At 38.4% G+C, this 27,145-nt stretch overlaps 2 protein-coding genes and 1 long non-coding RNA gene across 5 annotated transcripts in view; 2 read left to right on the top strand and 1 right to left on the bottom strand.

The window, feature by feature from the left end:
• On the bottom strand, positions 1-14,102 carry trub1 (TruB pseudouridine (psi) synthase family member 1). Of its 2 annotated transcripts, XM_061967147.2 has the most exons (9): positions 13,935-14,102; positions 13,761-13,859; positions 6,721-6,776; positions 4,671-4,752; positions 4,516-4,588; positions 4,182-4,321; positions 3,403-3,459; positions 3,154-3,325; positions 1-582 (listed from the first exon to the last, which is right to left on the bottom strand). In XM_061967147.2, the coding sequence occupies exons 1-8, from the start codon at positions 14,074-14,076 to the stop codon at positions 3,162-3,164; spliced, it is 813 nt and encodes a 270-aa protein (XP_061823131.1). In that variant the 5' UTR covers positions 14,077-14,102; the 3' UTR covers positions 1-582; positions 3,154-3,161. The 2 variants fall into 2 exon arrangements, with proteins under 2 accessions (XP_061823131.1, XP_061823130.1); XM_061967146.1 differs by lacking the exon at positions 1-582 and having other exon boundaries at positions 688-3,325.
• On the top strand, positions 9,772-11,115 carry LOC133610073 (uncharacterized). Its single transcript, XR_009815833.2, has 3 exons — positions 9,772-9,908; positions 10,640-10,698; positions 10,764-11,115. It is a non-coding gene; the product is annotated as an uncharacterized lncRNA (long non-coding RNA).
• lrrc45 (leucine rich repeat containing 45) overlaps positions 13,706-27,145 on the top strand; it is a 26,601-nt gene continuing 13,161 nt past the window's right edge. The window contains exons 1-10 of one of the 2 annotated variants that reach the window (XM_061967140.2): positions 13,706-14,044; positions 14,302-14,457; positions 15,837-16,126; positions 16,429-16,490; positions 16,833-16,903; positions 18,705-18,883; positions 23,651-23,779; positions 25,026-25,138; positions 26,723-26,781; positions 27,030-27,107. In XM_061967140.2, the coding sequence (XP_061823124.1) occupies positions 15,907-16,126; positions 16,429-16,490; positions 16,833-16,903; positions 18,705-18,883; positions 23,651-23,779; positions 25,026-25,138; positions 26,723-26,781; positions 27,030-27,107 (911 nt within the window). In that variant the 5' untranslated portion in view covers positions 13,706-14,044; positions 14,302-14,457; positions 15,837-15,906. The remainder of the gene's footprint in view (positions 14,045-14,301; positions 14,458-15,836; positions 16,127-16,428; positions 16,491-16,832; positions 16,904-18,704; positions 18,884-23,650; positions 23,780-25,025; positions 25,139-26,722; positions 26,782-27,029; positions 27,108-27,145) is intronic. The other variant, XM_061967141.2, reaches the window with a different exon arrangement.

The following is a 27,145-nucleotide window of genomic DNA, read 5'->3' as shown; positions in this document are numbered from 1 at the left end:
ACTAGTCAAAGATGGCTCTGCCACTAATGGTACACTGGCTCCATCTAGTTGTAAACTAAATAATCACTTGATTTAAGTAGTGTTTTATTTTTTTATATTCAAACTGTTAACTGTTCAAACTGTGTGTAATGTTACAGTGGCCAAAAATATTAAATGTACTTGTTAAATAAAAACCTCTGGCTTGTTTTTAAAGGGATAATTCGGCCTTTTATGCTACTGTATTCTCAGGTTGGTCATTATGGTGGTACCTGCAGAGCAAAGTGTTTTCTGAGGTGGTATTTGGTGAAAAAGTTTTGACAACCACTGCTCTAGAAGATCATGGTTCTATGTCACAAAGCATCCTGTCTACACAGAAACAGTTTTTGAGGCTTCTGAATTGACTTCCAAACAAAGCATCTATCAGGTCTCAAGTGTCCATCTGAAGGAGTTTGTGATTGCCTTAATTTATAGAGAGAAGCTCCTCAAACATCAGTAGTGCATAAACTGAGACAATTCAAAATTGTAGGAAGTTTCACAAGGTCAACCGAAGCTTGGACTGAGCATCTTTGAACTTATGGTGATTCTCCAAGGACTAGGGCGGTACTGAAAAAACAAATATAGACACGAAGACAAGTCAAAAACCTTGACTTGGTCATATATAATATCTTTAAATTGTTCAATAAACAAAAAACAGACACATTAGGGCTGTGGGAGCAAAATCCAAGCACGACACGTATCTCATTGTGACAACATGAAATGTGAAGGATTGTGATATTGGGGGAAGAGACTGAACTCAATGAAAATGTTTGGCCATACACTAACCAAGATGGTATACAAAAACCAAATCCTATGAAAAGTGGGCCATGTGAAAATCAAAGCACTGCCAAAAGTATTGCAATCACACAAAAATAAACTATGACACAGAACATTGGACACATTTGTTTTTACTTTTCATGACAAGTGAGGTCTGTCTTGTCACAGTATAGAATCGATACACAATAGGTAACGTAAAACTTCCAAGATTCTGTGGGTGAAAAACTATTTCTATATATGCAACTGTGAATGTTACTGCTGTATATAATATTTAAAGGGGAACATTATCACCAGACCTATGTAAGCGTCAATATATACCTTGATGTTGCAGAAAAAAGACCATATATTTTTTTAACCGATTTCCGAACTCTAAATGGGTGAATTTTGGCAAATTAAACGCCTTTCTAATATTCGCTCTCGGAGCGATGACGTCACAACGTGGCGTCACATCGGGAAGCAATCCGCCATTTTCTCAAACACCGAGTCAAATCAGCTCTGTTATTTTCCGTTTTTTCGACTGTTTTCCGTACCTTGGAGACATCATGCCTCGTCGGTGTGTTGTCGGAGGGTGTAACAACACAAACAGAGACGGATTCAAGTTGCACCAGTGGCCCAAAGATGCGAAAGTGGCAAGAAATTGTACGTTTGTTCCGCACACTTTACCGACGAAAGCTATGCTACGACAGAGATGGCAAGAATGTGTGGATATCCTGCGACACTCAAAGCAGATGCATTTCCAACGATAAAGTCAAAGAAATCTGCCGCCAGACCCCCATTGAATCTGCCGGAGTGTGTGAGCAATTCAGGGACAAAAGACCTCGGTAGCACGGCAAGCAATGGCGGCAGTTTGTTCCCGCAGACGAGCGAGCTAAACCCCCTGGATGTCTTGGCTCACACCGTCCCTTATGCCACCGAAGATGATCAAGAGAAGAATATCGACCCTAGCTTCCCTGGCCAGCTGACATCAACTCCAAAACTGGACAGATCAGCTTTCAGGAAAAGATAGCGGATGAGGGTATGTCTACAGAATATATTAATTGATGAAAATTGGGCTGTCTGCACTCTCAAAGTGCATGTTGTTGCCAAATGTATTTCATATGCTGTAAACCTAGTTCATAGTTGTTAGTTTCCTTTAATGCCAAACAAACACATACCAATCGTTGGTTAGAAGGCGATCGCCGAATTCATCCTCGCTTTCTCCCGTATCGCTGGCTGTCGTGTCTTTTCGTCGGTTTCGCTTGCATACGGTTCAAACCGATATGGCTCAATAGCTTCAGTTTCTTCTTCAATTTCGTTTTCGCTACCTGCCTCCACACTACAACCATCCGTTTCAATACATGCGTAATCTGTTGAATCGCTTAAGCCGCTGAAATCCAAGTCTGAATCCGAGCTAATGTCGCTATAGCTTGCTGTTCTATGCGCCATGTTTGTTTGTGTTGGCATCACTATGTGACGTCACAGGAAAATGGACGGGTGTATAAAACGATGGTTAAAATCAGGCACTTTGGAGCTTTTTTTAGGGATATTGCGTGATGGGTAAAATTTTGAAAAAAACTTCGAAAAATAAAATAAGCCACTGGGAACTGATTTTTAATGGTTTTAACCCTTCTGAAATTGTGATAATGTTCCCCTTTAATGTAACCATGTGGGAAAAATATCTTCAATTTCTACTGAACAACTAAGATAAATATACTGTATTTCCCACATGTGTATGAAAGCAATTGTATTTCATAATTATAACATTTAAAGTTACATACAGTACATTTTTAGAATGTGCCTAGGGCCAATAAAAATAAACGCTGCGAGGCACACTTTGGCCACCCGTGACTTTAAGATTATCAAGAAATATTACAACAAAAATGTTGCATTAAAATGAAACAAGTTTTAAAGAAAAAGAGCATCAGAGTTCATCGCAAATGACACGTATCCCCAATTTTGTGACCCATTACCCAAAAAACAACCAAATTGTTTTCTTGTTCAGCAGTGCCAGTATAGAGCAATGTGCTATCTTGCAGTAAAAAAACAAGGCTAGTAAATAAAATAACTATTTGACACTGAATCAAACAAACCACAAGGGACTGAATAGTGGAAGGAGTCCTTCTATTGCATACAAAATGTAAGAAAATTAAGTTATCAGCAAAGAAAGCTAAGATTTCTGCATATTATTTATAAATAAAGTTGATTTGATTTATAATGACTCAACTAAATACAAAAATAAACATGATTTGCATATTTCATTCTGCAAACACCAACTGGCACATTCTGACAATTAAAAAAAACCCCACTATCCTACTTGAAAACCTCTGATAATTACTATAGCGTAACCTACATTTGAATAAGTTTACAAGTGTATATCTTAACTTGGTCTCTCAGGTGCTACCCTCTGCTGCTGCCACCTCGTCCGGACACAGGTGCAATGATTTAAGGATATGCTCCAGTGTCCAGTGCTCTTCCTGTAAGGCATGATCTTCCAAGGTGAACTGACCCTGTTTGGTGCGGATCAGCTCCTTGACGTGAGCACATGAAGAGACAGCTGCGGCAGGCACACAATATTTTTAGGGATTATTAGTTATAAGGATTAATTCTGCAAATTTTAAGTTTGGAACCAACCTTTTCCCAGGTCATCCACCAAGCTTCTGACATAAAATCCACCTCCACATTCAATATCTGCAATGAAAAATACGTATGTAGTATTAATACATTTGCAATGCTGCTTTAAAGGGGAACGGCACTTTTTTTTTAAGGTATTTTGTTGATCGGGGACAATCCTAAAAACACATGTTTTTGTTGTTGTTTGGCATTCTAATTTTTAATAATCGGCTCGTTGTATGTGGCTAGCAATCCAGCTAACTGGAGCAATCTATTCTGCCTCTTTATCACTCCAAAAAAACCTTCAAAACCTTCAACAATACTTCTTTTACAGCCGTAACCCATATAATAACCAAGCTGCATTGTTATCGTAAGAGCAAACACCGAGGAACAGTTTTTTCATGGCCGCCTTGCGATGACATGCTGCGGCTTTTGTGTTAGCAGCTGAATGACTTTTGAGTTTGTAATGCACAACAAAATGCGATAGGACAACAATCTGTACTGACTGAAAAAATGGACAATCATATTACAGTATCTGGAAAGTATTATTGCATGTTTTGTTTGTACACGACCCAATGGACAGCGTATGTAGCTGTAATAACAAGCATGATTAAGCATCATCATTATTAAAGGGCGGCGTGGCTCGGTTGGGAGAGTGGCCGTGCCAGCAACCTGAGGGTTCCTGGTTCGATCCCCGGCTTCATAATGATTGTGAATGATAAACAAATATAAAAAACAAAGTGCGTAACATAAAAAGCATTAAAAAAAGCTTAAAAAAACATTCTGCATTAAATACAAACCCAGAGTGAAGAGAGGGGGCTTGAACTCTTGGAGCGTCAACTTGTACACCGTGACAGGTCTTGCTGGCTTCGCCTCAACATTGTGACCTTTCTTCAAAAGCACCGACATCCGCTGACCATCTTTTTTCAAAGCAGAGTATCTAAATTGACAAAAGCGCTAATAATGTTATCAAACAACACATTAACATCTTGCATCAGTAAAATACCAAGACACCCTTGTTAATTCAAGCTCCAGTCTTTGGTTGCAAACCCGCTTCGAATTACTTTGATCGGATGTCAAAGAAAATAGGACAACATATGCATTGAATTCAATTAGGACAAAGTGGAGGCTTACAGTGGTGGGACTTGCATGATATCGCCAACAAAACTGTGAAGTTTCTCCTCAATGTCCAACCTGGTAACATGTTCTGCATGAAAACAAACACAGAATGTACCAAAAAACAGGCAAACCACACCTGGTACAGATGAATTGATGGGATTTGTGCTTACTAAAGTCTTTCTCTGTGGTAACACTGCCACTAGCATCAAGAGTGTCCGTTGCTTTTCCCAGCTCCCCTACAGCAGTATATTTCTGAAATTAAAAGGGTACATTAGAAATGGGCATGATTTGTTATTTGTTTGGTTAAATATTGACAGGTAATTGAGTCAAATTTGAGTTAACAACGTGCTAGTTACATAGGTGTCAAACTCAAGGCCTGGGGCCACATCTCGCCCAACATTTTATTTGGCTGGAATTCAACCTGGAACCCTCAAGTTGCTGGCTCGGCCACTCTACCATCTGAGCCACACCACCAACAGTAATGTATGTATAATTCAGACCCAGTGTACTTTAAAGAAAATCCAAAATAAAGTCAAGTGTACTCCCAATTTAGGCTGCAACGATGGATCGATAAAATCGCTTACTTGGCTTGGAAAAAATGCTTCCCTTCGCTTAATGAGTATAACTATAACTACATTAAATTGATCACATCTGGATCGCACACAGTGCTCGAAACTTTAAATGTGCGAACATAGTTTTCAGTGGCCACTGCAATAGAGCACACATGGGAGCAGTGGTAGGTGGGTGCTTATCAATGGCTGCAGCCCTACTCTCAATTCTACACTGAACAAAAATATAAACGCAACACCTTTGTGTTTGCTCCTATTTTTCATGAGTTGAACTTTTACTACTGTATATACACAAAAGACCTATTCCTCTCAAATATTGTTCACAAATCTGTCGAAATCTGTGTAAGTGAGCATTTCTTATTTCCCCAAGATAATCCATCCACCTCACAGGTGTGGCAAGATGCTGATTAAACAGCACGATTATTGCACAGGTGTGTCTTAGGATGCCCACAATAAAAGGCAAGTCTGAAATGGGCAGTTTTATCACACAGCACAATGCCACACATGTCGCAAGTTTTGAGGGAGCGTGCAGTCGGTATGCTGACTGCAGTAATGTCCACCAGAGCTGTTGCCTGTGAATTGAATGTTCACTTCTACCATAAGCCGTCTCAAAGAATTTGGCAGTACATCCAACCGGCCTCAAAACCACGTGTAACCACACCAGCCCAGGACCTCCTCATCCAGCAGGCGTATGTAATGGACAATGAACGCAAGTGCATTTTATTGATGGCATTTTGAATGCACAGAGACGTGACAAGATCTTGAGGCCCATTGTTGTGCCATTCACCCGAGACCATCACCTCATGTTGCAGCATGACAATGCACAAACTCATGTTGCAAGGATCTGTATACAATACCTGGAAGCTAAAAACATCCCAGTTCTTGCATGGCCAGCATACTCACCGAACATGTCACCCATTGAGCATGTTTGGGATGCTGTTGATTGGCGTATACGACAGCATGTTCCAGTTCCTGCCAATATCCAGCAACTTGGCACAGCCATTGAAGAGGAGTGGACTAACATTCCACAGGCCACAATCAACAACCTGATCCACGTTATGAGAAGGAGATGTGTTGCACTGCGTGAGGCAAATAGTGGTCACACCAGATATAGACTCCCAAAAAAGCAAAACAGGAAATTTCAGACTGGCCTTCTATGTGGGCAGCCTAAGGCACACCTGTGCAATCATGCTGTTTAATCATCATTTTGGTATGTCACACCAATGAGTTAAAATGGATTATCTTGGCATAGAAGAAATGCTCACTAACACAGATTTAAACAGATTAGTAAACAATATTGGAGAGGAATACCGGTAGGTATTTTGTGTATATAGTAGAAGTTTTAGATCTTTGAGTTCATTCAACTCGTGAAAAATGGGAGCAAAAACAAAAGTGTTGCGTTTATATTTTTGTTCAGTAAAGTTTTTGTAAAACTTTGAATAAGCTATATTATCCTTGCATCCTGGGAAAAAACATTTAAATACACCAATAATGAGCAACAAAGTCATGAGAATTATTCAAACTCATGGAACTTATAACCGGAAGTGTATGAAACTGCAATGAATGCCGTTAATGAACACAAACATCTCATAAAATTACATTAAATCAAGCTAAAGTAAAAATTAAGTGAGTGTCAGCAGCTTTGACTAACCTTGGAACCGGTCAACATTGTGCTGAGCATTTTTGTGCCATTTCCAACACCAACAACTGAAAGAGAGAAAATATTATTACAGCAAATAAGACTACGTTTACACTGCAGGCCAGAGCGTCCCATATCTGATTTTTTACAAAATCAGACTTTTTCAAAATCAGATTTTTTCAAAATCAGATTTTTTTTTAAATCAGATTTTTTTCAGCTGACTGTTTACACTGCAAGTAAAATGTGATCTTTATCAGACTCCAGTGTATACACACACAGGCCCCAATGTGGCCTCGACGTCACTTGCATCCGCAGTTCGACAAAGTGAAAACAAAGGAAGCTGACCAGATTCCGTAAATGAACAAGGAAGTCGCTGCTACTATCAATCCAATCCAATCCACTTTATTTATATAGCACATTTAAACAACAAAAATGTTTCCAAAGTGCTGCACAACAATATTAAAAACAATATTCAAATATTATCCTTAGCTAAAGTTAAAGTTAAAGTACCAATGATTGTCACACACACACTAGGTGTGGCGAAATTATTCTCTGCATTTGACCCATCACCCTTGATCACCCCCTGGGAGGTGAGGGGAGCAGTGGGCAGCAGCAGTGGCCGCGCCCGGGAATCATTTTGGTGATTTAACCCCCAGTTCCAACCCTTGATACTGAGTGCCAAGCAGGGAGGCAATGGGTCCCATTTTTATAGTCTTTGGTATGACTCGGCCGGGGTTTGAACTCACAACCTACCGATCTCAGGGCGGACACTCTAACCACTAGGCCACTAAAGACTGAATAAAAACAAAAAATAAATAAATATAAAAACAATATAAAAATAAATATGATTAAAAACGATTTTAAAAGGGTAAAACCAATTAAAACAGTAAATAGAAATCAACATTTTTAAAAAAACACAGAGGACAGAGGACCACACAACTCACGTAGCGTTAAAAGCCAAAGAATAAAAGTGGGTCTTAAGACGAGACTTAAAACACTCCACTGTGGGAGCAGTTTGAACATGGAGGGGCAGAGTGTTCCAGAGCTTAGGGCCGACCACAGAGAAGGCCCTGTCTCCCCTGGTTTTAAGTCTCGTCTTGGGCACCACGAGCTGGAGCTGGCTCTCGGACCTCAGAGCGCGCGCAAGAGTGTAAATTTGGATGAGGTCCGAGATATAATGAGGTGCCGGTCCATGTAAAGCTTTAAAAACAAACAGCAAGGTTTTAAAATCAATTCTAAAATGAACAGGGAGCCAGTGCAAAGCCTCAAGAATTGGGGTTATATGCTCGCGTTTCCTGGCCCCTGTTAAAAGTCGTGCTGCCACGTTCTGGACTAACTGCAACCGGGAGAGAGCTTTTTGGTTAATGACAGCATAAAGTGCATTGCAGTAGTCCAGGCGACTTGAAATAAAAGCATGCACGACTTGTTCAAAAAAGTTAAAAGATAAAAACAGTTTTACCTTTGCTAAAAGACGAAGATGATAAAAACATGATTATACTATATATCATAATACATAAAAATATAATAAATATAATGAACTTGTAAAAAGCACATTGTCATTATGGGGTATTGTGTGGAGAATTTTGAGTACAAAAATGTATTTATTCCATTTTGGAATAAGGCTATAAAATAACAAAATGTGGAAAAGGTGAACCACTATGAATACACTCCAGATGCACCGCATATGAAAATAAAAAAACAAAAAAAAACTACCAGCTGACAAAAAAAGGCATCAATTCAATTTGTTTTAATCAGCTCCTTAAGTCATCCAGCAGCTATAAAATTATAAAATGCCATCCATTTTCTACCGCTTGTCCCGTTCGGGGTCGCGGGGGTGCTGGAGCCTATCTCAGCTGCATTCGGGCGGAAGGCGGGGTACACCCTGGACAAGTTGCCACCTCATCACAGGGCCAACACAGATAGACAGACAACATTCACGCTCACATTCACACACTAGGGCCAATTTAGTGTTGCCAATCAACCTATCCCCAGGTGCATGTTTTTGGCGGTGGGAGGAAGCCGGAATACCCGGAGGGTCGTCACCTCATCACAGGGCAATGATATAGTTGAAAAGACAATATGGTTAACATTTTTATTTTTGACAGTCCATATATAGTATGTTGACAAGCACAGCTGCAGCACAATCGCCTCCTTTCTCATAGGCATATGTGTAACTGTCAGTTTGCACATACTTTTCAGACGTGCTAAATACAGATGCAAGATAGCGCTTGCAGTTGAGGTTTAATACTCTTGATAAATCACACTGTGTGCTAAATATAGTTGAATCTTCTCCTAATATTGTGGGCATTTTGATAAGCATATATTCTGCATATTAATGAAGACAGACACACTAAATGGATTGCACTCATTTTGCTCACTAAAGAGACCCAATCCTCTGCACACAAGTTTAGTAGATCAGTGTTGCATGCGCTATCAAGTTTGCACGTGTTTTAAACCATGCAAACCTATAGTAGATCAGGGGCCTCATGTATTAAACTTGCTGACGCACAAAAACCTGACCTTTATTAATTTATGTAGCTGATCATTTTGCCAACTATTGCAGTCACAATGTGTTCCTGTGACTGTTGCTCAGCAATGGCTGCCAAGTTCAGTGTCAGTCCAAGTAAATTCTCCCAGCCTATAACTGTGAGTAACCCTCGCTGCACATGTACTATTTCTTGTTTTGGTGTCTTCTCTGATTGCCCAGAAGCAGTCAGAGTCAGGAAGGCTGAGTGCTTCTTCCACAGCAGTTGCAAGATGAGATATGCCAGAAGTGTGGATGACACCAATGGAGGTAGAGATGAATGCAACTGTCCTTGTGCTTCATTTGCTTAGATTGCAATACAGTTAAGAACATTGTTTTGACAAATAAAACACTTACAATGTTCTTGCATTGTGGGTCTATTTGTAGCGTACCAGATGTTAGAGCTTTAACTATTTTATTCAGCAGTCTTCCCCTCTACGTAGACCTGTTGGGTCACACCCTGTGTAGCGATGGCTTTTATCAGTTTACGGAACTGGTTGCTGTGTTTGTTGCAACTTCCAACATTTTCAAGAAATGCTGTCAAAGTGTTTAGCACAGAGACGTTTGATTTATCGACTTAAAGAGGCTGCTGATGGTTTCCATTTTCTTATCAATTGCAGTTTTACTTTTTTCCGGCCTGCAGATGGAACGGCATGCAGCCATTCTGGACAAGGAGGTATGTATGAATTCATCATCCATTTTTGGGTGGAACCACCTCTCCACCCCATCTTCATCTGTTGGGCGCATGTATGTGGCAACATTAGCAGCATCACAGGTGTAAGCATCCTTTCGTCTGTTCTCTTCTACAATGGATGCAGGGTCAATGGCAGAAACGTCATCATTTTTTGATGAAAGAAAGATGGCGAGCAATAAAATGATCCACGCCTGTGGCTAAGTTTTCATGTTTGAAAATACCTTGTTTAATATTTTTTAACTCTGCTTCAACTGTGGCTGAACTTGCAGGTATGATGGTGCCGTGGAATAGTGGCACCATTATTCCTGTCCAGAATGGTAACTTGCACGTCGTATTATTAGGGGAATAATCTCAGGTAGGAAGTGGATGTTATGGTGATCCCCATCAACCTTGGCCAGTGACCTGCTCTCCTCACATATTTCAGTTACCCACTGTCAGATGTCTGTCTGGAGCTGAACACATACATCCACTTGTTCCTGTTTTTCACCCTTGTCATCTGGAATGGCGACACACTCTTGTGCAATTTGTGCTTTTGGGTATTTCTTGCACCTTTCTGATGATAAAGGGACTCCAGAACTATCATTACCTTCAGCTTCACTTAACGCCACAATAGTGATAGCACGTAATAGTTATGGCTTGCTCCACAGATTGTGATAGATGCTGTGCTAAAAACCTTACAAAAAATCTTAATCCTATGTGTTTTTTTTCTTCAGGCAGTCCCAGTTGCAAAACATCTTGATGCAGTGTGTAACATCAACCCTGACAAAACAAGGTGGTAGTTTTACATCTTGTTTACCAAGTAAAAATGTTAAAGCATTCATTGATTTAACTTTTCAGGTCAGGATAAAGAGTAACATCTTCACAAGAGCTCCAAACATGGCCTGAGAAAAATCACTCAACTTCTTTTGGAACAGGTGCACCTGCACGAAACCATTCGGTCAGCCAACGTGCAATGGCATTAATATGCTTTGTCCCACCGTGATAAAGGTAGATATGGACGGATGAGCCATTTGGCCTTGTCAGTTTTCTTACAACTGATCCAGTTGCCTTAAAACATACTTTCTGGTGAGTTTTCTTTAAGAAGGTTTTGTACTCATTTGTGTTTGACTCCAATAGTGACAGAACAATGTCTCTGATACTACCAATATGAGGTGAGCTGCAAGGAATAAATAGGATTTTTGTCACCTAATTCCAAATCATTCCTTTCATGTTTTGCTTTGGGCAAGGTTGCCAAATTGGGCAGATGAGTTGGCTCTAGATTTCCAAAGTCCATAAGCCTTTGTGCCTGTGATGCCATTCAGACATTAGGTTGCATCCAGCCCTCACACAGTTCTGTGGCTACCTGCACATGCAGGTCTTCAGACAAAAAAACACTTTGAACATCCAGAGTGAAGGGAGTCATTTGTGTTTTTGCAGCATTCGAATGCCATTGGGCTGTTAATTGCTCTGTGTCATATGTTGAATGGACATGACCGCAACACTCCTTATAGTAGCCTTTTATGTCAACATAATTGCTGGTGATGTATAGACCTTGGCTCTTTTGAAAACAAATGTACAGAAGCTCTTCACTGCCTACCAAACATTCTCATTAATAAATGGGTACAGGTGCCAGTATCAAGCAAAACAAAAAGGGAATATAGAATTTAACTCAAATTATAACAGCACAATCGTTAGTTTGTGCCACGTTTGTGCTGCACAAACCAGCACAAACGTGGCACAAATGAATGAGACTATTTTTAACAAAGTTTTGCGAAGGGCCAACTTGAAAATTCTCTACATCACAATACCTCACTCTCTACTCAATGTTATACTGTTTAATAGAAGTTTCTGGGTTTAATACATTGTAAGGTTTCCTCATAAACCCTAAAAAATATTACAAAAAAACAATTCTGGGCTTTTATGTAGGTTATAGTTTTTTTCAAGATGGGTGACATAATTTCTTCCTTGATGTTACAGAAAGTATGAGAATGTATGAGCTGCTGCCTGCTTGTCTTTACTTATTGTATAAGGCTCCTACTTGTCAAGATATTTACACGTTTGGATTTTTGACAGAGATATATTTTCTGTGGTCTTCATGTCCTTCCATCTCTGTCATGTTATTTGATAGAATCACGCAACATGAAACTCACAACTCTCCTTTAATGAAACCAAGCTCCGTGTGTTGCGACGTAGGCTTGTCGAGCGACTCGATCGCTGCGGTAGAAAAAATAAAATGGGACAAGGAAGACGCCAGGAAAGAAGGACAAAAACAAGATTTCCTGGAAAAAAGGCGACCAGCACTGCATTAATGAAGAGAAAAAGGGGGAACGTGAATCAGCATGCCGTTATCCATTTGTGTCAACAAGTTGAAATTACATACGAGTTGACTGGCCCATTCAGATGTTTCAAAGTGTAAAATACGATCTGCATTGAAAACGGAGTATTTTGTTTTGAAAGTAAACCGGATTATTTATTTTTGGTTTGTGCATGACCATCTGTCCAGATTTTAGCCAAATTGACCGGATTTGTTTCAGCGCCTGGGAATTATAGAAGCTTTGTGTATATTTAGCGCTGGAATGCGGAACAGTCACAGCATGTTGGTAAAGTTCCGCAGGAACGTTGACTTGAGTAAAAATGGAAAGAGTCACCTGCCATGCGGGTGCCGTTCCGCATTTAGTGGAAATCCGGGGCTAATTGAATTTTTACTATAAAAACACAGACAAAATTTAAATATATTCCATATTTCATAATAATTAGCACTAATAGAGTAATACTGGTGTAAATTTAACTTATTCTGATTCTCAATGTATCTTATAACTGCTACCAATTAGTTTTCTTGATTGAATAATAATAATAATAATCTTTGAAAAGAACTAGAGATGTCCAAAAATATCGGACTGCCAATATTATCGGCCGATAAATGCTTTAAAATGAAATATCGGAAATTATCGGTATCGGTTTCAAAAAGTAAAATGTATGGCTTTTTAAAACGCCGCTGTACGGAGTGGTACACAGACGTAGGGAGAAGTACAGAGCGCCAATAAACCTTAAAAGACACTGCCTTTGCGTGCCGGCCCAGTCACATAATATCTACGGCTTTTCACACACACAAGTGGATGCAATGCATACTTAGTCAATAGCCATACAGGTCACACTGAGGGTGGCCATATAAACAACTTTAACACGGTTACAAATATGCGCCACACTGTGAACCCACACCAAACAAGAATGACAAACACATTTCGGGAGAACATCCGCACCGTAACACAACATGAACACAACAGAACAAATACTCAGAACCCCTTGCAGCACTAACCCTTCCGTGACGCGACAATATACACCCCCCCGCTAGCCCCTACCCCCCCACCTCAACCTTCTCATGCTCTCTCAGGGAGAGCGTGTCCCAAGTTCCAAGCTGCTGTTTTGAGGCATGTTAAAAAAAAAAATGCACTTTGTGACTTCAATAATAAATATGGCAGTGCCATGTTGGCATTTTTTTCCATAAATTGAGTTGATTTATTTTTGAAAACCTTGTTACATTGTTTAATGCATCCAGCGAGGCATCACAACAAAATTAGGCATAACAATGTGTTAATTCCACGACTGTATATATCGGTATCGGTTGATATCGGAATCGGTAATTAATATATCGGATATCGGCAAAAAAGCCATTATCGGACATCTCTAAAAAGAACAGATCCTCAAGATTCAGCTCCCTTCAAACAGGCATAGATCCCATATCTTCAAATAGCTCGAGGTGACGTCATCATAAAGCGTCTTGAGGGTGATGACGCCAGTGATTGAACCCAAGTTTAACAGTAACACCTGCACGTAGAAAAGAGAAAGAGTGCTCACCCAACACTCCGCTGGCAGCGCTGTCGAGTGTTCCTCCGTGGCCCATTTTAAGACTTTGTTTCTTCCTCTTCCTCGGGTTCGCGTTCTTCACGCCAGCTTCTGTAAGATAAATAGAGCATCAGCGCGTTTGCCTTCACAAACAAGTCATGTTATCACTCTGTTACCCCGCGTTACCCTTCAGCAAAACTTCTTTGAGATTATTCAAGACATCTGCAGAGGTCGGTCCTTGCTTCTTATAGATTGCAAACAGTCCATGCAGGGACTGCAGTTTGGATAGCGAACTGGTAAGTGACGGCGCTGCGTTGTTTCCAGCCATGCTTGTTTGAGCAACTCTCTTCCTCTTTGAGGCCAACTCCGCCTCCGTAGCTCATCTGTAATTCATTTACCGCCACCTGCTGGTGGAACATTGACAACGTAATACTTCGTGCCAAAGCAAGAACGGCAGAATATAATGAAATATATTTATCAAAAAAATATTTCAAATTAGGTTTTGTTTCACAGTACTTTCTCTGTTGTCTTTCTTTTTTAATTAATGTAAAAGGAAGCCGATAAACCACTGCGCGTCGGAGACTACATTGACCAGAATGCTTCACGGTGTACTACACTTCCTGGTTACGCTTGGCTTCCTTTTGTTGTCAACTGTGTTTGGTGCAAGAGTAATAACTGTCTGAACATACTGTAGTGTGGACTCTCTAAGGTAAGTTCTCATTTTGTTAACCATATACTTAGTGGATTATTTTAAATGTTATTCAAAATTGTTGTTTTTTCTCCCAAGCAAGTTGAAGAATAGCTAGCTAGCATGTAGCTACTAGTGTGCTCGTATCTGAATAAGAAAACATACATGCATACATGGTGAACATTATAACAATCTTAGTTGTTTTTTTGTTTACCTTACCTGCATTTGGGACATCTGATCCGAATAATTTAGAATTTTTTCCCCTCAATTTGATGGTATATGAATTGATTAACGTGGACCCCGACTTAAACAAGTTGAAAAACTTATTGGGGTGTTACCATTTAGTGGTCAATTGTACGGAATATGTACTGTACTGTGTAATCTACTAATAAAAGTCTCAATCAATCATAAAAACACATTTGTTGTGAAAATAACTATTTAGTTTAATGCAGCATGTATTTTATTTAAAACACTTTGTAGTTGAACATAAGTAGATTCCAATTACATATGTTAGGGCTAAATAATATGTATCAAGATAATATTCGTTGAAAAAAATAAATAAATTCGACTTCCTGAACTATCTGTTTCTTCACATGTAGTTTGTAGTTACACATCACCCATCAATCGGCCTTGATTATATGCAAGTATATGTATTATTTACTAAAACAAGAGAGTATTAATCGGAGATATTAAAAAAATAATATATATATATATAGAAGGTTCATGGTATACGTTTGGTGCGGAAGCAAATGTGTTTGTTTACTGTGCGAAAGAAATACAGAACTAGTACTTATTGCATTAATATAGTTACCTAAACTAAAAATTCAGTGTATTTTTAATGTACACAAATATATTCTTACATACCACAATGTAAGTGATCTGTAATTATTTATTAGTGCCCTTCTTATCATAAAGTGAACATCCATTCGTCCAACCATTTTCTACTGCTTGTCCCGTTCGGGGTCGCGGGGGTGCTGCAGCCTATCTCAGCTGCATTCAGGCGGAAGGCGGGGTACACCCTGGACAAGTCGCCACCTCACCGCAGATAAAGTGAACATGCTACAGCTAATACAAATTTATCATTAATTAAAATTAATTGAAAATCCCCTGAAGAGCAGAGAAACCTGCGAAACAGGCTTGTAGGGATGAAATAGCCTCTGTTTTTTTCCCTGACCTAGCGTATATTCCGCTCTACAGAGCACTGTATAACGGATAAACTACAGAAACCTCGACTATATCATTAATTATATATGTGAACCTTAAAAGTGATTTTTGTTCATGACAGTGCTTTTAAAATGTATAACCAATATCTGCAGTATTCATACAGACAATATCATGTTTGTTTAAAATTATTAATTTAATTCTTTGTTTTCTACCATTTTCTTGCCATTTTTTATCAGTGTTTTGGTTTGGATGAAGATGTGTCCTGTGTCTTATGTGGAGAAAAAAAGATAAGACAAGTGTGTCAAAATGGAGGCTTTCAGGCAGACATACTTACGTCTGTGTAAGGAAGGAGCTGTGGAGCCCCAGGAAAGCGTCATGGTCAGGTTGCAGGACTGCCGGGCTTCCCGCTTGGACTTAAGCGGACTGAGTCTTTCTAAGGATACCTGCACAATGCTTGCCCGGGCCTTCCAAAAAGATACTTTCTTTTCTGATGTGTCTCTCAGTGACTGCATGCTCAGTGAGGAAGGTCAGTAAAAGCCAAATGTAAAGCAAACATTGTTAATGTATTTAATGGAGAGCCTGTCCAACAATAAGCTTTCTTAATATGTTTTGTTGACTTATTGGCCAGAATACATTTAAATCTGCTTTAAATTGCACCCTTTAACTGTCTTTGATTGAAGCAATTCACTGCAGGTGACAAAATAGCATGTTTGTACTTGTTTACTGTATTACTTTGTGGTAGGCGTACGTAAGTATTGCATGTGTAAAATGTTCTCTACATCGGCACATGTATAACAGCGTTTTTGTTGCATGTGTGTTTACTTGTAGGAGCCATCATTTTCCTGACTGACCTTATTCACAATACAACTGTTAAAACCCTGGATCTAAAGGTAACTCATAACAATGTAATACAAAGTTTATTGCAAATACACAGTAAGAAACATGTTCCCCTGTACATGAAATTCTTACTTGCTGTGCTCAGAATGCCGCGTAGTGTACATTTCAACTAAAAAAATAATAAAAAGTAGAAGAAAATACAGCATACAATATTTACACAATCAAAAAATGGTGCAAATGGGAGCTGTGCAATTATGTGCAATTGAGCTGATACACATGAAATGTCCAGTGTTATGAAGTGGTTTGTCATTCATTTTTTTGTTCATTCTGAAAACTAACACATCATTCAGATACATCTTGAATTTACATTATTTGATGAACAATTTTATTCACAGGGAAGTAACCTGAAATCAACTGTGGCAGACGTGTTGGGAAAATTGTTGACACGCAATAAGACTCTTATTAGGTGAGAACTATTTTCTGTGATACACCATTATGCAAGTGTTTTCAATTAAATTTTGATTATTTTAAAATGCAGAGATGTTTGTGTGATCACCCCCGATTTTAGATATACAGTATTTGTTTGAAAATTGTGTTGTGTACTGTTACTTAAAATTTAAATGTATTACCAGTATTTATAGCCACAAACAGAAAAAGTGAAGGATGCAGGGTGTCAACATAGATACATTTTGTACAATAAAGAGGTAAAAACCAATCCAATAGGTCAGTGGGTCTCAAATGGGGGTACGCGTACCCCTTGGTGTACTTAAAAGTATACCAAGGGGTACGTGAGGTTTTTTTTTTAAATATTCTAAAAAATAGCAACAATTCAAAAGTCCTTTATAAATATCCATCCATCCATCCATTTTCTACCACTTATTCCCTTTGGGGGCGCTGGAGCCTATCTCAGCTACAATCAGGCGGAAGGCGGGTTACACCCTGGACAAGTCGCCACCTCATCGCAGCCTTTATAAATATATTTATTGAATAATACTTCAACAAAATATGAATGTAAGTTCATAAACTGTACATCAAATCAAGTAGACTATTCCATTCATTACCATAAACCCAGAGTTTCCCCCATGCCATGATGGTTTGACCCTCACTGTCTGTCAAAAAGAACTGTGAAAAGAAATGCAACAATGCAATATTCAGTGTTGACAGCTAGATTTTTTGTGGACATGTTCCATAAATATTGATGTTAAAGATTTCTTTTTTTGTGAAGAAATGTTTAGAATTAAGTTCATGAATCCAGGTGGATCTCTATTACAATCCCCAAAGAGGGTACTTTAAGTTGATGATTACTTCTATGTGTAGAAACCTTTATTTATAATTGAATCACTTGTTTATTTTCAACAAGTTTTTAGTTATTTTTATATCTTTTTTTCCAAATAGTTCAAGAAAGGCCACTACAAATTAGCAATATTTTGCACTGTTATACAATTTAATAAATCAGAAACTGATGACATAGTGCTGTATTTTACTTATTTATTTCTTTTTTCCAACCAAAAATGCTTTGCTCTGATTAGGGGGTACTTGAATTAAAAAATGTTCACAGGAGGTACATCACTGAAAAAAGGTTGAGAACCACTGCAATAGGTCAATATATAATAAGTTATCTAAAAAAACCATTCACATATTTGCTTTGTGTTTTAGGCAACAAAGCAAAATAGTGTAATATCGAATAATATATTGAATCAATAATTTATAAATGTTGGTTTTACAACATGTCGAGGGCCAATAAAAAAAACAACCTACTTGAAGAATATGGCCCTGAGGCTACACTTTAGACTCCCCTGCCTCACTGTATGTATGGCCTAATAAGGACTGATGGCTTCCTCCCACAATGCAAACAACCTGCTTGTTAGGTACCTGTGAATATTTTCATTCATTCAGGTCATTGTATTTTCAGGGCTTTATGAATCCATCGCAAATAGACTGCTCAGATTGTCATGGAAGTCATCAGTTCATGCTCACAGACTTAGATAGGACATATATCTAGTCTGAGTCCTAGCAGAGGTCTAATATCATTGTACCTTAACAACCACAGTAAAGCGAAACAACCCTTGTCTGGGCATGTCCCCTCATGTAGAGAATAAATACTTTGGATCCTGCACTAGGCCCTCAGATTCGAGCTGTCCTACCTAATAAGTCTGTAAGCATGAACTGATAAAGTTCATCGAAGTTAAGATAAGTGTTGGTTATTGAATGCTAGAGTTGCATACGCTGCCAATCATTTTGCTAAAAAGACACAAATGTGTTGACAGGTTGGTACTGGACTGGAATACACTTGGAGTGTGGGACACAGCCTTCACTATTTTTTGTGAAGGTCTGGGCTCCAACGGTGCACTGACACATCTCGACCTGTGTAACAATCAGATCAACCATCAAGGAACGTTGGAGCTTGCTGAGGCACTCAAACGCAACAGCACGCTGAAAGTGCTAGGTGAGACACACCCACCTTAAAACATCTATCCATTTTCTACTGCTTTTCCCTCGCGGGGTGGCGAGGGTGCTTAGACTTAGACAAACTTTAATGATCCACAAGGGAAATTGTTCCACACAGTAGCTCAGTTACAAAGGATGGAAAGGATAATGCAGATATAAAGTAGACTAAATAATGTACCATAGTAGCAATATAGAATATAACATATATGTAATATTTACATATTATGATATGATATATACTGATACTGATACAGCTGGAGCCTATCCCAGCTGCACTCGCACTGTAATATATTGCCCATCCATTTTCTAGCGCTTGTCCCTTTCAGGGTACTGTAATACCGGTATGTTGTTCAAAAATATTATATACAATTTGCTATATAGTTTTGTTTTATTTTCACAGCCCTCATGTTCACTTCGGAATCACCTTTTAATCACATGAATAAACAAGGTACCTACTTCTACCAGCAGCCATAGTGACCCTGGACTATGGTAGGCCTTAAAGGGGAACTTCACTTTTTTTGGACTTTTGCCTATCGTTCACAATCATTATGAGTTACCTAAACTTCAGCCATGCTTTTAAATGTTTAGATTTTTGAGGACATTATAACATTACTACAAAACAGAACGAAAGTAGGCTACCTGTGCTGCCCGGTCAGAATTTATTGCGCATTTGCAGTGTTATTACAGCTTAGCATAGCAGCGGAGAAAATTAAACAAAAGCCCACAGCAAAGCGAATGACTTGCAAAAGATGATGAGTTAGTGCAAGTTCAACAACGTATGGCTGCAGAACGATCAATTTAATGCATGCTTGAAGCCGGTGGATGGAAACAAATAAAGTGTTTAGAACCCGAATGTGGAGGAGGGAAGCGTTTGTAATCATTGCGCTGAAAGTAAATGGAATGATAATGTAAAAGTGTCAAAAGATGCTGAAAGTATACAAGGATGAACTTAACCCCCCAAAATGAGTGTTTTGTGGGTCAAGTGGCGCCAATTGCCGAAGGAGATATAAATGAGATGTTTACTAGTGAAATCATACTATTACATACAGTAAGCACATTTTAATTTCTCTGTGGGAGTAGTGTACTCAGCTGTAAAACTATTAAGAAAATATAATTCTCATATATTATTTATATTATTTATGCCAATATTTTCAGGTCAGCTTCTCATGCCTAATATTTTCTCTAAGTTTATCCAGCAACTGACATTAAAAACTATAAAGGTCATCTGTTTAGTGTTTACACTTAATTTATGGTTGGGTGAGGAAGGCAAGAAGGATTTGCGAATGTCATTTTGTCATGCTTAAATAAAAACGAGTCCTTGTTTATTAGCAATATGCTTTCAAAAGGTCACAAAAACGGGTAAAAAGGTGTTCATACATACCAGATACAAAATGAGCTGAGCAAATTTAAATGTTATCCACATTATTGACATCCAAATTCTATTTGAGACGTGCAAGCCATAATCGCCTTCTTTCTCTCTTTTTTCACAACTTTGTGCAGATACTGTAGTGATACTGTAGATGTTTTAATCTGTTTGCTCAATTATGACAGCTGCAAAAACACTGCAAAAGTTGACCATTTAGTTTTAGCAGAGATGCTAACAGTCCCTCTCACAGACAATATATTGTTGTGCTTTCCTCTACCATTGCTTATGTCTGGTTGTTGTTGTTACATTAAAACTTTTAATACGAAGTACACTGCACCTTTTGCAAGAAAAAACTTATATGGCAAATCTGAAAAACGGTTGTTATGATGTTTGCTCATACTTTTTTCAAGTAGTTTACAATAGAGAGGTTTTTGGTGTATTTAGTTAGTTTACCAATTTTATTTTCCAATGTGAAAGAGCAGTGAATGAAATCATATACTTACAATTCGTTCTGGCCCTCTGAATTTTTTGTCTTTGTACTTTTTGTTCGTATAGATGTGAAATAGATGTGGAATGGTCTTAAATTATGGTTTTTAAAAAGTCTTAAATTTGACTTGTTGAAACATGCAGAGACCCTGTTCTCACCATTTCCAGGTCTAAAATGGCTGTCAAAGTTGACCACTTATCGGTTTATGGCCACAACCTTCTACTATATTGGGGAGAGGCATGATTTATAATCTAGAATTAACATTCACCAGCTCATAAGAGAGATACCTCTCTGTGATCAATGCGCAGCTAAAAGTTGGTCCTTCTCTTTAGCGCTTGTAATAACAATATCACTAATACTTGTTCAATATCACAAAATGTAAATGGAGTATTGTTGGTGCTTTTTGGGTGTTTTTTTATCTGGATTGTATGAGTGCAATAGACACAATGACATCATTGATGATACCATTAGCTTAGTTGTTAGCTGACTTTGCTAGCATTTATTTAGAATGAATTTTGTAAAAATACATTTGTGTTCTTATCTTACTTAAGGATTGTGAATGATAAGCAAAATTCCAAAAATGTGTAGTTCCCCTTTAAGTCATTAAAAATGTAAAATATTATGTAAAAAGGAAATATTTTGACACTATTGAGTTCCCTAGGAGATAGTCAGAGACACTTAAGCTTGCTTAAGAGAAGTTGCACTTTGTGTTATCCAATGTGTTAAAGTTAAAAGTTAAAGTAGCAATGATTGTCACACACACACTAGGTGTGGCAAAATTATTCTCTGCATTTGACCCATCACCCTTGATCACCCCCTGGGAGGTAAGGGGAGCAGTGAGCAGTAGCGGTGGCCACACCCGGGAATCATTTTTGGTGATTTAACCTCCAATTCCAACCCTTGAAGCTGAGTGCCAAGCAGGGAGGCAATGGGTCCCATTTTTATAGTCTTTGGTATGACTCGGCCTGGGTTTGAACTCACAACCTACCGATCTCTGGGCGGACACTCTAACCACTGTGTGTTTGTTGTGCTGTAATTTTTGTGTTTGAATGCCATGCACGTTCTTGTAGTTAAGTGTCTCGTGGGAGATCGGCATAATATGTTTACGGTACATTTTAGCTGCCCAGGGTGTGCGGGCGGCAGTTACGCTAAACCAGTGATTGTCAAACGGTGATACGGGTACCACCAGTGGTACGCAGGCTCTATCGAGTTGCATGCCAAAGAATCACCTAATTGTATATTGTAATTTTACAGTTTTATTCTCCTATATTCAAACATATTGTTACTATTCAAACTGTGTATTGTTACAATATACTTGATAAATAAACCTCTGCCTTGTTTTTAATGAAAACTTAGGCCGACCACAATGCTGTATTTTAATGTTGGTCATTGTGGTGGTACTTGGAGAGCCATGTGTTTTCTGAGGTGCTAATTGGTAAAAAAAAGTTAGAGAACCACTGCACTAAACTAAGCTAAATCGATGGCCGGGGGCCGTGAGTTGGTGACCCCAGATGTAGACCAAATACAATTAACTTTTTCACAAAACTTTGTTGATCTGTCTGAACCTGCAGATGGAGAGATTTATTTTCACAATTTGATGTCATAATACCGTATCAATGAAACTTTAACCATAACCATTTTGGACATGGTAGAGGTCTTAGCTCTACAGAATGACATTATTTTACAATATACATTTCCAGTCAGAAGTTTACGTACATTCATCATGGGAACTAATGTCCCTCAATTTTGGTGTCATGATCCCACACGACAGTTTGGACTTTGTTATTTTCCTGTGTTTAGTATCACTTCCTGCCCCGGTGCTGTTGTTTTGTCAGTATATTCTGTTTTGGTCTCTGTGTTTTGCACCATTTTACTTTCTGTTCCTTGTCTTGCCAGCACACCTGTTCCCCATTGATTAGTTATATTTAGTTCCACATTGTGCCCGTGCTGTTCTTCTTAATGCCAAAGTGTTCTGTTGCTATCGAGCTTCCTGCTAGAACTGTGCTACATTTCTTCTGCCATGTGTCTAACTCAACAACTTTCTACCTGCTTGTCTCTTCTCCATCCTGGGATCACGACAACAGTCGACATGCGGCATTGTCGCATTTGGGCTTTTAAATATTTACTTGAATTGTTCGTTTTCTTGGGTGGAATTATTATACAATGTATACGCTGAGTTATTTTTTTTAAAAATAACACTTGTGCACAACTTTGAATTCATTGCGATTTTATTTCATTTTCAACTCGACCAGAGCCTTCTGTCACCATCAACAAGCTTCTCGCATAATTCTGCCTGAATATTTGACCACTCTGTTTAGCAACATTAGTTCATTTAAATAGTTTGGGTAAATTGGTCCTAGTGTGTGAATGGTTGTCTGTCTGTCTGTGTTGGCCTTGCGATGAGGTGGGGACTTGTCCTGGGTGTACCCCGTCTTCCATCCGATTGCAGCTGGAATAGGCTCCAGCACCCGAAAAGGACAAGCGTTAGAAAATGGATGGATGGGTTCCTGACACTGACAGGGCTTTTAAGCATAGTCTGTTGAATAGGGCTGATGTCATGGCTTTAGTAAGGCCATTCCAGATGCTTAACGCTAGCCTGCTTCATCTATTCCAAAACCATTTTTTGGGGGGGGGGGGGGTCATCGCCCTACAGGAACACCTGATTTTGTCGTTTCAGCCATCAATTTGTCGATTTAACGTAATGTTTAATCATTTTGAAGTAGTTCTTTATGATTCCAACAAGTACAACTGAGAGCCAAATATCCCCAGAACATAATGTTACTACCACCGTTCTTCACAGCTGATCCAATTATCTTAGGATTGACAACCTTATAACTTTACTGATCTAAGCCCACTTTGTGTAATTATTGCCAAAAACCTCCATCTTTGTTTCATATTCTCACTGTGAACAGATCTGAGATGGAACAATATTGGTCTTCTGGGAGGCAGGTATCTTGTAGCTGCTCTGCAGAACAACCACAGTATAGAGCAATTGGAGCTGGCAGGAAACAACATACCCAGTGATATACTCAAGGCACTCGGTACGTCTGATTAAACTTGCTTTCTATATGTGTTTACTCTTGCATTTTTTTTTTTTACCTTTGTACTATTGTACCAAAGTAACAAGTATCGGATGATATCTGCTCGCATAAGCGCCGATGCATACATTCCTTTGACTTGTGCAAAACTGGAGCGCAAGCACGAGCACACTTATTGATCTTTTCTTGTATTTTAGTGAAGTAATTTACAAAAGGTAAACATGGTATGCTATATATATGCTACCAGGAGCTGGCAGCTACACAACAGCTAAGCACACAATAACTCACAATCGACACGTATGTAAAAAGTGTCCTTAATATTGTAGTCTAAAAAATTACTTTTGTCAACACAAACAAGTACCAAATAATTATAGTTGCATATTATTACTTGCAGATATGTCTCTAAGACAGAAGTGTATTAGAAAGTATTCAGTAACAATCGTGCCCGCATCATTCGACTTACTGTGTCATTAGCTTAACTTAATGAATTATTTTGTCCTCTAGGTGTCGCCAAAAACACCTTATTAAGCACTTCAAAAGCATAAGTCTTTCATGAGATTGGTGTTTTTATCGCTACCATTCATTCTATGAATAATTTCACTTGATCAAGCCTTTTCTAACATTTCACATTACAAAAAAATACAAGTATGCACTATTATTTGGGCTGATATCCTATCGTGATAATTTTGGTATCAGCCAATACGCAACTCCAATATCGGTATCGTATCAGAAGTGAAAAGGTTGCATCGGCACACCCCTAATCTATCTAATCTATACCTCAATCTGCAATATCTCAAACCTTTTAAAGGGGTATTTAATCATTATTTTGGACAATATCAGTTTTGATTTTCGCCTTAATCAACCACAACAGTAAATTTGATATCAAAATAATCAGGATGTGATGCTATTTACGAAGACTTTTTGAAGGCAAACGTGCACAGTGTACAAGTGTTTGTCATTGCCACGGTCCAGTGCCAAGTGATGGCAACAGTCAGTTGACACCAGTCTCATACTTCATGTTAATTTGAAAGATCCTATAAATGGGTATATGCAAAACCAAATTAGAGAAGTGCTACAACATTCAAAATAGGTAATTTTCTTTTGTCAGAGGAAGGCACAATGACTGCGAGTCATCATGGGTGTGTTGTTTTGTATCATATGCCAAGTGTGGCAGTATGAAAAATAAGAGGAGATGGGCTTCCATTTTGATAGTGAAATTCTTTGCACTTTGGTTGTTTCTCCTCTTCAGAGCAGATTGTAGGACGCAACACAGACCGAAGATCCGCCTTGATAGAGAGTCACAGCAGAACCCAGGTCCTCAGCAAGGAGATTCAGAGCCTGAAACAGGAGAAAGGACAACAGGTGGTTTAGGCACTACATAAATAAAATTCACTTTGATCTCTGAGTAGACTACATTATAAAAATGCAGATACTTCTGAGTGTTACTGTATGTAAGTGACTAAGATGAACCTGCAAGGTGACAGTAAATAGGAGTAAAGTGTTTGGTTTTGGGTGATAATTACTACAAACTACCGGTACTACATATTTACTTATTTAAAGACATAGTAAAATATCACACCTGTGAAATATAACACAAATCATGTGATTTTTGGCACTCAATCCATCCATCCATCCATTTCCTACCGCTTATTCCCTTTGGGGTCGCGGGGGCGCTGGAGCCTATCTCAGCTACAATCGGGCGGAAGGCGGGGTACACCCTGGAAAAGTCGCGGCACTCAATCCTTCATCAAATAAATATACTGAAAACTAAAAAAATTGAATAAGCAAATCATACTGAAGTGTTTGAAAATAAGTGTCTAGTCGATAGAAAAGCGCTATATAAATCTAATTTATTATTATTATTATTATTAGAACCAACAAACACTAAAATCGAATTTAAAAAAGTGTTATTGTAACATACCTTTACCACTAGGGGTAAAGGTAAAGGTAGGGGTAGCTCAACATTCTGCATCCTATTTTATTGTAACTGTTAAAATCACACAGCAATATTTTTTTCATCCATGACCAAATTATTAGTATGGTAGTACTTCAATTTAGGAGCTTTATAGGTTCTGTGACAAAGCTGTTAATTCAAAACACTGGTACATGTATCTTAAATGAATGGCTCCCCCTGAAATGAATTTAAATTAATTTAATTGGTGATTGACGCCCCCCCAAAACAGCACAATTCTAACATGCAACATGCCTTTTAAATATGGATGTTATTTTATTTTCAGGTAAAACATACTGTATAAAACAATACTATAGAACATACTACTAACAACTACAGTACCGGTAGTTTTATAAAGTCATGTAATATTATTGTACCGGTACAGTATTTACCTTGAAGAGTGGACTTCTACAGTATCTCGGTCTTCGGTCAAACACACCATCAGCAGCTTTTACCCATTTTCATGGATAAAAGGTCTGCTGTTTGGATATTATTTTAACATTCTTGGCTGGCGTTATACTCTTTCTACTTTAGAGATATTATTTTAACATTCTCTGCTGCCGTCAGACTCATTCTGCTTCAGTCTGGTGACAATGAGCAGTAATATGCTCAAATTGCTTCGCAAAGGTGGCGACAAGCTCCATTATGTTTTTGATGAAGCATAAAAATTAGCTGAGAGACTCTTTTCTCAAAACATTCCTAGGTTGGGGTACTCTTAAATTAACGTACCACTGTACCGTCTTTAAAGAAAATATTCAGCATAAGTATAATTATATTTTTTTAGAACATGCAAACAAATGACTAAATACCAGGGTTCAGTTACATAGTATTGCTCCTGTTAAATATGTTTTTTAGATTATTATTACTAGTTATACTGTTAGCCGCCGGCTCCTTCTAATAACAATAGAATATGCATGTACTTAATAATACATTTAGGTTCGCTATGAAGTTAAAATGTAAATATGAATTATTTTTGCATTGCTTCTCCACTTAAGTTCCAAAACTTGATGGTCACCATTGACAAGCAGAGAGAAGAGATGGGACGATCAAGCAGGTAAGAACATATAATTAACCCAAAACACACCACAGCCAGTGTACTAACTTCTGACCACAACTCTACATTACTGTGAAATATCATACCATAGCGTTTGTTTTGCTTTTCAGATACCATTACACTTATATATACACAACATAAAAACTCACCGTCGCTCAATGTCAACGTGATTTTTATTATCATGACTTAAAATCACCATGTTGAAATATTGCCTGCTTTACTTGCTCTATTTTTTTTTCACATGTTAGGTCCACCAACATGCAGATCAGGCAACTGCAGGAAGCTTTAAACGGGAGGAAGTCTGCTGTAAATGCTCTCACTACCAGGTAATGATATTTTCACCCCATATGTATTCTATAAAGCA

Source organism: Nerophis lumbriciformis, linkage group LG11, assembly GCF_033978685.3.
Source record: "Nerophis lumbriciformis linkage group LG11, RoL_Nlum_v2.1, whole genome shotgun sequence".
NCBI lineage: Eukaryota > Metazoa > Chordata > Actinopteri > Syngnathiformes > Syngnathidae > Nerophis > Nerophis lumbriciformis.
The sequence above is the reverse complement of the archived record's forward strand: the minus strand, read 5'-3'. Positions and strand labels throughout refer to the sequence as shown.